Below are 11,716 nucleotides of genomic sequence, written 5' to 3'. Positions count from 1 at the left end.
TTGTATAGTAAGAAAAGTCACCAATTTAATCATTTACTTTAAGCAAGCAAGCAATCTGTAAACATTCAAAAGCGGCAGCATCCAAGTTACAAACAATTCAAAAGAAAAGAATTGAGATTATGAAGGTTCTCCTGCCCTTCAAAAATTTTGAAATGATCTTTTAAAACACTACAAAACACAGAATACTCAGTTACATCTCTTATCCTTGTAGTAGTTCTTCCTCACAAAGAACTCCTGTATTTCTAAGATGCACAATCATTGCAATAACTCATACTGTAGAATTTGCTGCTTAGAAGTCAGTCAGTGCACGTCAATCTAAATCCCATTAGCAAAAGTAATGCTCGTGTCTTGATTCAACAGTTCTTTGACTTCCGAAGGCAAAATATCAAAGAGGTGATCTTCCACCACAAGCCCGCTTTTCCTGAGAAGCCGACACTGCCCCAGTGTAACTGGTAGACGATCTAAGCAGTTTCCCTTCAGTTCCAGATGAGTTAGCTGCAACAGCTGGCCAATTTTATCTGGGATTGAGGTAATACAGTTTTGCCCCAGACTCAAAGTCCTCAATTTTACACATTTAAACAATGACTTTGGCAAACTCTCCACTTTGTTTCCTGTTATATGAAAATGCTGCAAATTTTGAAGTGACCAAATTTCCACTGGAATCACTGTAATTGAGTTGTAGCTTACATCTAAACATCTGAGTTTCTGTAAATTGAACACCGCAGCTGGTAAAGATTCGAGTTTGTTATTGGAGAAATAAAGTGACTCCAAGTTCTTTACACAGGAAATGGAGGGAGGAATGTTGACTATTTTATTGTGCCACAACTTTAAACAGGTCAGTCTTTTCAAGTGCTGGAAGCTGATGATCTCTTCAATTGTGCGTATACTATTTGATTTTAAATCCAGTTCCTGTAAGTTAGTTAGACTAAAAATGGCATGTGGAATTCTCTCCAGTTCACAGTTCTGTAGTTCCAATTCAGCTACGTTCATCATTTTCTTAAGGCTATTCAGTACCACAAGCTTGGTGCCATCATTATGAATTACAAGCTTTGTTAGATGAGGTGCCACATCTGTGATATTGGAAGGGATTTTGGTCAAATTACTCTTCACATGGAGAATTTTAAGGTGTCTTAACTCTCTGAGAGATTCAAGTCCTATCATTTTATTGTTTTCAGAGTTCAAGTTGCCTATCAAGTACAATTCACGGAGATTTTTAAGCAGATACACCCAAGCAGGAATTTCTGCAACGTCTGTGAATTTCACATGAAGGCATCTCAAGTGGTCACGGAGGAAGCTGAAAGCAGTCTGCTCAACCTTTGCAGGACAGTGGCAGAGATGGAGCTCCTGAAGATTTGTCATTTGTGAGATTTTAGCTGGAATTTTTGCTTCAGGAATCAGCTCCAGTTTCAGCACATCCAGATCTGTCAGATCAAACACTGCATCAGGGACCCCTGAGAGCATGAAGAGATGCAGCTCTTGCTTATCTTGTGCATTGCGAGAAACATGCTGTCTAAGTTTTTCAAATGTCCATTCATGATTTAAACTAATTTCTCGCAGCTTGTTTTCACTTACCTCTGATAAAAAGACACCAAATCGCTTAGAATATAACTGGTCATACTGATCTACCATATGCAAAAGAAATGCAAAATCATTTTTCACATCAGGAATATCACTGAAGCTGCTCTCTTCTCTGACCTTCTCAAAGGAATACTCTTTTAAGGGTATTCTAAACAGCCAGAAGAGTGTATACAAACAGATAAAACCGTAGACACAAATAAGAGAAATATAGCTGATAAGGAGCTTCTTCAACATGTAAGCCATATTGTGTGTACACTCAAACTCCTTATACCCAATCAGATGCTCTACTTTTGGCTTGCATCTGTGTTCAAAACTAATTGCATTTACAAAGTTAGCAGTGTAGCAAAGAATAAATATAAACTTGACTGTCTTGATGACCGTCTGGACAACATACAGTTTATAAATCAAGTCACTGTCCTCCACATGAGCCCGAAATTTTCTAACTTTCTCAAACAGGGCTTTGGCTTGCTCTCCATCTTTTTTATCCAAAATAGTCATGCTGGGGACCTCAATGACTGGCTTTTCAGCTGAAAACTTGAAGCCAGACTTGGTTATCATGGGAGTACTGGCACTGGGACTTCCTTCATCACTGCTAGTGGAAACGTGCTTTGGCAAGGACTGGGCACCTGTGAGTCTCTGTTTGTTCTCCTCAGAGTCCTCACACGCTGTTTCAGATAATGCTTTTGTAGTCCAAGGGGACTCAAAGCACTTTCCCAATATGGACACAAAATGTTCAATTTTTGAGCATGTCTTCGGATATTTAAACCAGAAGTTGCTACTGACTATTAAAATAATAGTATGTATGAGCGCAAGATAGGGAAAGTACTTTGAATACCAAGGAAGGGCCAAATGATAACACATCTGATTAATAAATACATATTGTTGAAAATCCAAATTGGTTTTTCGCCCTAATGAATCTTTTTGCTCCTGATTTGATACAGTAGGTCTCAACTGAGAAGAGGTGACTCTGCTCAGAGGTATGTGTGGTATTATGGTAGGTGCACCTTCAGAGGATTCTGTTCGCATTGACATTTCTTCAGCTTGGGCAGTGGTTGCTTCAGTGGTTGTTGGTATGAAGTCAGCATTCCCTGATGTGCCGGGTTGTGCTTTTGAACTTACAACAGACTGCAACACTGGCAAGCAGACCACCTGGTCTTTGGTCAGCTGCATCGTTCCAGCAAAGATGGCAACCATTAGCATAACGACAGCTAGATAATCCATAAATACATCCCACCATGGTTTCAGGATGCGATAGGTTGGCTGTATGTCATTAAGCGATGCAACTTCCGTAAGGGTAAACATTCCTGTAACAGAAAAAAATATATATACATAAATCATTTGCTGCTAATCAACTGGATACATATTATTTTACTGGTGAATAACCAACATGACCCCATGACATAAGGAACTTCAAAAGTTTTCTATTGCTTTGTGCATTACGTTAATGTGTGTGCTACTGTCCACCAATCCATTCCGTGGCACTTACCCAGACAAGATCCTTGCAAGGATATCTGTGGTAAGGCACCCCTTAGCACTGTAATAACAGTTTCTTGCTTGCTGTCTGTCAACTGATATATATAGTGGTTTGTCACATTGAGCAGCACCTAAGATCTACACTGTACAATCCCTGGTGGTTTTTAAGACCCGGCTGGACAAAGCCTTAGGTGGGATGATATAGCTGGGGATGGTCTTGCTTTCAGCAGGGGGTTGGACCACTTGACCTCCTGAGGTCCCTTCTAACCCTAATTTTCTATGATTCCACAATATAAATATCTGAATTGTGAAGTGCTATTGTTAATATATTTTATATAATTCAATAGCAAAGTATTATACCTTCTATCAGATTCTATAGACTGTACACCCCTTTGAAAAGATGTGACATGATGTGTCAGTGTCAACTACTTAAAAATATTTTCATTTCAAGCAAAATAAGCAGGAAAAAAATTGCAAAAAGGTTTGCACAATGCATCATAGAGCACATTTTAAGGCTTCTTGCAACAACAGCAGAATCTCTTATTTCTACTGTTTCAAATAGGCTAGAATGTCAATAAATTGCATTGCTTGCAATTCAGCATTCACACTGGTTGCCAAATGTATCTGTCTTTTCCTTAAGTACCATCAAATACTATATCTGAGCAGTGTTAATGCTGCAGCCATTGTACAAGGCATCCATGCCAAAAAAAAAAAAAAAAAAAATCAATTTTCCCTTATGTTATTTATTCGTTTTCCAGTGAAGTACTTACAAACTCCATTTTCCAGAGAAAGTATTTTAAATAAAATCTCTCCTCTCTCAGATAATGAACATTTTAAAATAAACAAGAAATCATTGCATAATAGACATTTCCCCCAAGCTTGTCATAGAAATCTGGCAACTACAGAACATGAAAACTAGTTCTATATAATCAAGCTGTTTTCAAGGGCTTTTTTTTTTTTAAATGAAATTTCATCCATCTTGAATCAGAACTGACAAATTGAATGGTAATCAAAAATTACTACTTTCACAGTTTACAGTGCATCAAATAGCTCTGCTTTCTTTTTATTATTATGAAATGTGGAAGGTTGAACACAATTCTGTTTCTTCAAAGAATAAGCTGCTGCAAGCAGGATGTGGTACACTTATCAGGTAGCTACTGTATCCATGACTGAAGTTTGTCATTGTTAATGTAAAATATGTAATGACACATGAAATGTGCATCATGTAATATGTTCAGCTACAAAGGAGACTACCAGCCAGAATATTAAGAGGCTCTAAAGCAACCAATGTTATGATGGACCACTTGGGTTTATTATTTTTATCTTGAAATACACTTTATTTGTACAGCTTCTCTCTACAGAGAGACTTAGGGCTCCTATACATGTGTAAGGAAGCTGCTCCAACATGCTGTAATTACACTGCATCGGAGCAGACTAAATTAATCAAGTGTACTGGAGTGTCGTAATTACTGTGCTTCAGCAGACTCCAGTGCCACGTGCATCAGCATCCCTGCACTGAAAAATGGCAGTGCAGTGCTTTAAACTAAAGCTCATTCAACAAGCTTTAGTTCAAAGTGCCCAGCCGCCATTTTTCAGCACAGGGTTGCTGATACACATGATGCTCTGGGTGCTTTTAATTAGTGTGGCTCTCAGAGCTGCACTAAATAAAGGATGCCCTCGCCCACCCCTCTGCCTCCCAAAGCATGTCTATAAACTCCCTTAGAGGGCTAAAAATCACAAAAATGCACATGTACAGTACATACCCATTTTCTTAGCTCCCAAACTATATTTCTTCATACAGCAAATAAACTCATTTTCAATTGACAGAATCTATGACAGCACTGTATTAAAAATATATCCTGCTTGGTTTGTCACAGGTCAAATAAGGCAATTAAACAGATGCCTCTTATACAAGTCTGTGCACAGATCTCAAACTGGCTACATTCCATTTGAACAACTGCTTGCACTAAAAAAAAAAATTAAAAAAAAAAATCCACCTTTTCACCCCAAATGAGCAGAAAACCCTTCAAGAAAAGCCAAAATTTAGTCAAAGGGTTATTAAAATACAGTGGATCACAGCAAAATGGCTCTTTTGCTAGAGGTGCACCAATATATTGCTGACATATTGTATTGGCACTGATAAAAAGAAAGTTAACATCATTGCAATCAACTTTTTTTTTTTTTTTTTTTTTTTTTAAATCTGGTATAGCCAATAACATCACCAATAAATGCCATGTGCTTCTGCGCAGCTGCAGCATGCACACGGCCAGAAACGCAGCTAGGCAGCTTAGAGTTACCAACTGGACAGTGCTTTCCGTGGTGGAGAGGAGCATGAGAGAGGCAGATCGAGGCCCCAGAGGTGAGACAGGAAGTGGGGCTGGGGCAGGCGCTGCCCAGCCAGGGCAGTGAATGCAACCCCACCAAAAGCAGGGCAGAGCCATACGTGGGTTGTCCATAAAACATAAGGGGGCAGCTCCCTGATGCTGCGTGCACCCCTGGGGAGGCATGGGGGCATGTGCCCCCGAGATCTGTGCACAGGATAAGGGTGAGCTGCCTGCTGTGGGCTTGGGACCAGGGGCTGCACCAGCCTCTTCCCAGTGAGGGCCTGGGCTGGGGCTGGGGCTGGGAGGGGTGGCTAGTGAATTCTGGGGTGACTGTAGCCCACCCACAGCCACCCCTCAGAGTACCACCACCGTCCACACTGCCCTGCCCCAAGCACAGACCTGACCCCCTTACCCCCCCGCCAGGAAAAGGCCAGTGCAGCCCCTGGCCCTAAGCCCACAGCAGTCAGCTCACCCTGACCCTGCACACAAATCTGAGGGGGCACATATTCCCCATGCCTCCCACAGGGGTGTGCACAGCAGCGGGGAGCCACCCCCAGTAACTCTGCCCTGCTCCTGGGGCTGCATTCTTCACCCAAGCCGGGCAGAGCCTGCCCCAGCCCCATTCCCTCCCTCATCATGGGGGCCTCAGTCTGCCCCCCAACACTCCTTACCCTCCCACAGACTTACTGGCAGGGAGCTACATATCAGCCGATATGGCTGGTTAATAATTGGCCATTGGTATTGGCCAAAAAAGGCTTTATCAGTGCACCCCAGTGGCAGGGGGAGGGGAGGAGTGGCCCCGGGCCTGAGCGTGAGGAGAAGCTGGGCCACTGTGGTGGGAGGAGCAATGGGCCTGGGCCGACTCAGCGGCAGCAGGGGAATGGGAGGAGCAGGCTCGGAGCTGACAGGGGAAAGGGGTGGGGCAGGAGGCTCACTCCTCCCTTCCACCGGCCGCTGCCGCACTGGGCCAGGCCCGCTGCTGCCCTGCCACTGCCGCAGCGGGCCGGCTTCTCTTCTGGCTCAGGCTTGGTCCTCCTCCCAGCCCATGCTGGGCCCAGGCCCATTCCTCCCCTCCCCCCACCACCACAGCACGCCCACTATTCCCCCAGCCCATGTTGGGCCCACTCCTCCCCCCGCCACCACCTCAGCCCTGCAGGCAGCAACAACAGAAGGGCCAGCGCCAGTGGCCTCACCCCCTCCCCGTGGCATCTCGCCCCTGCTCTGATGGCCTCACCCACCCCACCCATCGTTGCCACCTGCAGGGAGCGAGGGAGGCCACCAGCACTGGCCCCCACTGCCCCCACCATAATGGCAGCGCTCCACTGTTGCTAGCTCCTGTTCGAACAATTGTTCGCACTCTGATTGGCTGTTTGTCAGCCAATCAGAGTGCACATAAAGCATTACGGGCAGAGAGACAGACAGACTTAGGCTTATATAATATTTATATATATTTTTTTTAAATAAAAAGACTCTACCAGAGCACTTCCACTGCTGTCCCTTAATAGGTGGTAGCAATAATGAGACAAGCCATCTGCTGTAAATGGTGTTGTACCCATTTTGTTAGTTAGACATTCTGGATGGGGTCTGATGTCAGTAGTTTAAGTAACCACAGCCAGTCTACTCTACAGCTGTTTCCTTACCATAATCCTTACCTTGAGAAAAAGTTAACCATACAAACACTGATTTCATTCCACCTTCCCTAACTTGTTTGTTAAAGCCATAGCCAGTAAGGGATTGATTTCATGGATGTTTTGCCACAAGAGCACTTTTATAAGTGTTAAAATCCAAGCAGCGTGGACATGGTTACTATCATTGGTAAGTGAAGTGACCTTTGCAGGCTGATTGAGAAAAACAAGCAAAGAGGAAAAGCACAGAAGTTCAAGGTAGAATCTTAAACAAATTCTGTATCTGACCTCTTTGTTGAGCACAAAAATTAATTTTAAAAGTTTTAGTAAAGTTCACCACTGTAATCTTCTTACAGTAGGCTTCAGCCAGGGTGATATAACAAAAAGCTTACAAGAACTACAACATTCAGCTCTCTGAACATGTCTTTTCTTTCAAGTTACTGATACTCACAGAAGAACTGCTGTTTCAGAAGAGATTAGCAGTTAAAAACAAAAAGAAACCTCTCTGGTATTACTCGAAAATTTAGCATACTATAAAGAGAAAGGCAGATCTCTTCCAACTAACAGACTGGATTTGTGAAACAAAAGAAGTTCTCTTTTCCTCACCCCTAAAAAATTTAGGAGTTCTCACTCAAAAAAAACAGAACAAAAACCTACACCTATACAGTAAGATAAGATTAACAAGATGAAAATTAAGTGGATACATGAAACAATTGGTCAGTCTTCAGGTTTCTTTGCCCTTGAATTCACTAATCTTTTAACCAGAGAAAACTGATCTATGTTTCAGTGCCAATACTCTGCATTTCACCTGCTAAAGACTAGGATGACTTGAGATTTAAGAGGAAATCACAAATTGCCAAATACAAGCCCCTGTTGTAATGACTATTTTATGCCAACTGTAAATACCTAAACACTTTTAATTTGTTTTTAGTTCTATTCTTTGCTGTAACTCTTCAATAAGCTGGAAAGCAGTTTCTTTCATAACTAATTTTTCACTTTCCCTTGGGGATGAAAAATAAATTGGACTGAACAGCAGATCAGGCATGTTTATATTTTAAATTTGGATTTCTAGTTTGCAGCTACAGAACCAGGAATACAAACTCTTGGGCTGTAAACAAACATCTTATTTGAGGCAGTTCTAATCCAAGTCAAAACCTGAGACAAATGAGGAGCAGTACAGCTATTTGCACACACAGTCCTTCCAACCTGCAGTGCTGGTCAGTGGCCAAAGAGAGTACACAGCCTGACATGCTTGTGCCTGGAATGACTGGCAATTAACTTGAACAGGATGCTATTAACTTACAGACCATACACAGCACTTTCCAAAGGAAAAAGTATTAGCACATTTTCTCTCTCAGGGTATAACACAAACTATTTTAAATGTTGTTTAATGGCAAGCGGCCAAACGTATGAGCCATCTTAGAATGGATTAAACTTCCTGGAACATTTCAAAAGTATCCCTGCGTAATCAGGTACCACTTTCAACCAGTGTTCCTTGAGTGCTTGGTTGGTCCTCCAGTCATCCCATACTGCATTGTTCCTCATACCCTCCCCCCTCAAGCACTGCACAGCAACTGCCTACTGTGGTACAGAGTCAGAATTTCAGTGTCTCAAACTACTGGTATACTGCCTGTACTGGACCCATACCATTGCCATCCCAGGTTGATACGAGTGCCCCCCCATGCCAACCCCCCCCCCCCATTGCCCACACCGCACTTTCCCCCAAGCCACTGCTTAAGTTCATTCCACTCCTGGAAACTGATGTGGAGACCTTGGGCTGTCCCTCAGAGCACCCAGCATCCTGCTCACCTGGCTCCCCCTGCTCCTCCCATCCCAAATCAGCCTGGGATGCCCCCAACCTGCTCAATTGCCACAAATGGAATAAAACTGATATGTAGCTTGGGGGGAAATGCTGTTTAAAACCAACAGTGACTTTGGACAGCCCCAGAATACCCAGCTCCCCAGGAACCCAGAATCAAAGATCCAGGCACCCTCCCACCTGGCCACCCTTAGAGAAAGTCTTCTTGTAGTAGTCTGAGCCAGAAACATTGGGCCTACCTTTCCACTGCAACCCCAGCAACTGGCTACCCACTTCACCCTCAAATCAGCATGTGATGCACCAAGACCCGGTACACATTGCCAGGAATTGAAATAAACTGATGAGTGGCTTGGGGGAAAGTGTTTTCTGAAAGCTACAAAATCTCTGACAGTCCCAGAGCACCCAGCTCACAGGAACCCAGAATCTGGAGTTTAAGCAGCATCCCCCTACCCACACACATACCTTGGCACTCCAATTAGGTTATCACCACACAGATTTTGGTAAAGTACAGGAATGGTCTTTGTTGAATTCAATATTAGTGAGAAGGTAGATTAGAAAATTGCAGTTGTGGGCAACAGGCATTGTCTTCTTCCTTGGTGTCCAGCCAGTCGGGATTTCCTCCCCTGCCTAGGCAATACTGGGAAAACTGGGGCACTTGCCAGTGGAAGGCATGTCGAGTTGGGTATATCCTAACCCCTCTCCCCTGTGGTGATTTGACAGCACTGACATCTCTAAAAAGTGACTATTCTACTTACAGTCTTTGGCAGTGTACAGTAGACCTCCCACCTCTAAACTGGGACAGTTGTGAATGAGTTCCTAATGATATTCTTGGATTAGTTCAAGTGTTATGACTGTCTGCACCCTCATACTTCACAGATGCTTAAAGTGGGACAATGGACATCTGTGGGATCCCAGAACAAAAGGCTTTCTTCTGGAAAAAATATACTGATGTCAGAGCCCCAGCACTTCACACAATTGTGAGCCAGTTCCCAATTAGTGACATTTTGGAATGGTTCAGCTGTGTATGTCCATGCCCTAGGTTAGTGTCTTAGAGCCCTGGAGAAGACATTGTACCATTCCACTGGAAAGCCAAGGAACACATTTGCTGGGGAACATTTGCTTCTAAGCCAGGGGTTGGCAAAATGCGGCCCGTGGGCCAGATGTGGCCTGCCAGGACATTCTATCCAGCCCTCGGGGCCCCTAAAAATTTAGAAAGTTAATATTTATCTGCCCCTGGCTGTCTGTCATGAGGCCCTCAACAGCTTGCCAAAACTCAGTAAGCAGCCCTCCACCAGAAATAATTGCCCACCCCTGTTCTAAGCCCTTACAGTTCACAAGGCACCGAACAAATGGTGCTACACCCTCAGTCAAACCACTGTTTTTTTGGCACAACAGGACATGATTTACACTGGAAAGTCCTGGTTCGTTGAGACAAAATGAGGATTGAAAACCTGCACCCTGAGCTCATTTTAAAGATACTTTATTTACAACCCACTAATTCACTCATCTTTATTACAACATACCTAAATAAATGAGCTGGAGTACACAGTTAGCCATGTAAGGGGAAACAGTGCATTTTGGTGAATTGTCTCCTACTCACACTTCCCAAGCCCAATCACTTGCTCAATCAATGTACAGGAGTGGAGATGGTATAAGTATATTTTAGTCTCTTAGGATCATTATCCCTCAGCAGAAAACCATTTTCTGTGTGGATTCTCTGTTCTCAGTAAAAAGTTACGGTTACCTTGATTAAAAGCTTTAGTTTTGCTCTGATTTCTGCCCAAACTTTTAGGATGCAATTTATAAATCCCGGCAGTACAAGTGCACTGACTCGCCTCTTAGTGTCAAAGTAACATGAAGATCCAAAATTGAAAATATTTTAATTTATGAAGAAAAAGCTCCAAAATAATCTGAATATAATGCATGTGTGCTCCTGCTTAAGCCTCACTTTCACTTAGGAGTCACTTTAAAGACTAAAACTACTTGCATTTGGAACAATCAGAGTAGAACAAGAACCCACTGCAATTACGTATGTACCGATGAAAAGATAATAGTACTAAATTACTATTTATTTAAATCAGCAAATGTAACCAGTTTTGCATAAATTGTGTTACCTGCCCAATTAAATGCCCCTTAATTAGTTTTTGAGAAGTCTGTATTAGCACATTCCCCTGAGAAATGTGATTAACAGCTTAAGAATTCATTGACAGGCTTCACAAACCCAATAATCAAGAAAATGTTAAATGAACAAAAGGAGATATTTCTTATTGGGTTAGAAAGAATGGATTTCCAAAGGGAGTGAGGAGCAATTCAAAACTAGGAATGAGTTTCATTCTAAAAAACTACAAAGAGTTATACTGTCTGCTAATATAGTTTGTACTTGAGGACTGAATAAGAGAATGACTAATTAGTGTGATTCCATATACCCAGCATATGAAACAGTGACTGTACCACCACAAGACTGGACCTACATCAGGCAGGAAATGAATCATCTGCCTGGCTTAGCTTTCCCAGGCACAGAGCATTTCTTCCTCTTTCTGCAAGCACAGAGAAAGTTGGCAGTGCAATCAACAAACCCGGTCCTTTTCTGCTACTCTTCATATACACCACTGTATAAACTTTAGACTTCAACAGATTTGCAAAAGAAATGAGACGTGTTTTGCGACCAAATGTCAGACTATTGCTCAAGAGAGACTATTTGCTTTCTTCCCTTCCTCCCTCAAAAATTCTTTATCCTTCAACACTGGTCTATTCTGTTTGTGTAATACTTTATACCATACTCTTGAATCCTGCTGTTTGTGTTTGCATTGAGTCCTTCCTGGTACAAATGTCAGTTTATACTGAACAGAAATCCTGAACCAGACTAGTACTGCAGATTGAGACAGTGCACTGGCACT

At 42.7% G+C, this 11,716-nt stretch overlaps 1 protein-coding gene across 1 annotated transcript in view; it reads right to left on the bottom strand.

Moving 5' to 3' along the window:
* The window catches only part of LRRC8D (leucine rich repeat containing 8 family member D), a 110,424-nt gene continuing 98,708 nt past the window's right edge, over positions 1-11,716 (bottom strand). Inside the window, exon 3 of the mRNA XM_019501580.1 lies at positions 1-2,882. Coding sequence (XP_019357125.1) covers positions 316-2,880 — 2,565 coding nt within the window. The 5' untranslated portion in view covers positions 2,881-2,882 and the 3' untranslated portion in view covers positions 1-315. The remainder of the gene's footprint in view (positions 2,883-11,716) is intronic.

The sequence above is a fragment of the Gavialis gangeticus genome, unplaced genomic scaffold, assembly GCF_001723915.1.
Source record: "Gavialis gangeticus isolate Ggan-Ray unplaced genomic scaffold, GavGan_comp1, whole genome shotgun sequence".
Lineage (NCBI taxonomy): Eukaryota > Metazoa > Chordata > Crocodylia > Gavialidae > Gavialis > Gavialis gangeticus.
This window is presented reverse-complemented; position numbering and strand designations above follow the sequence as displayed.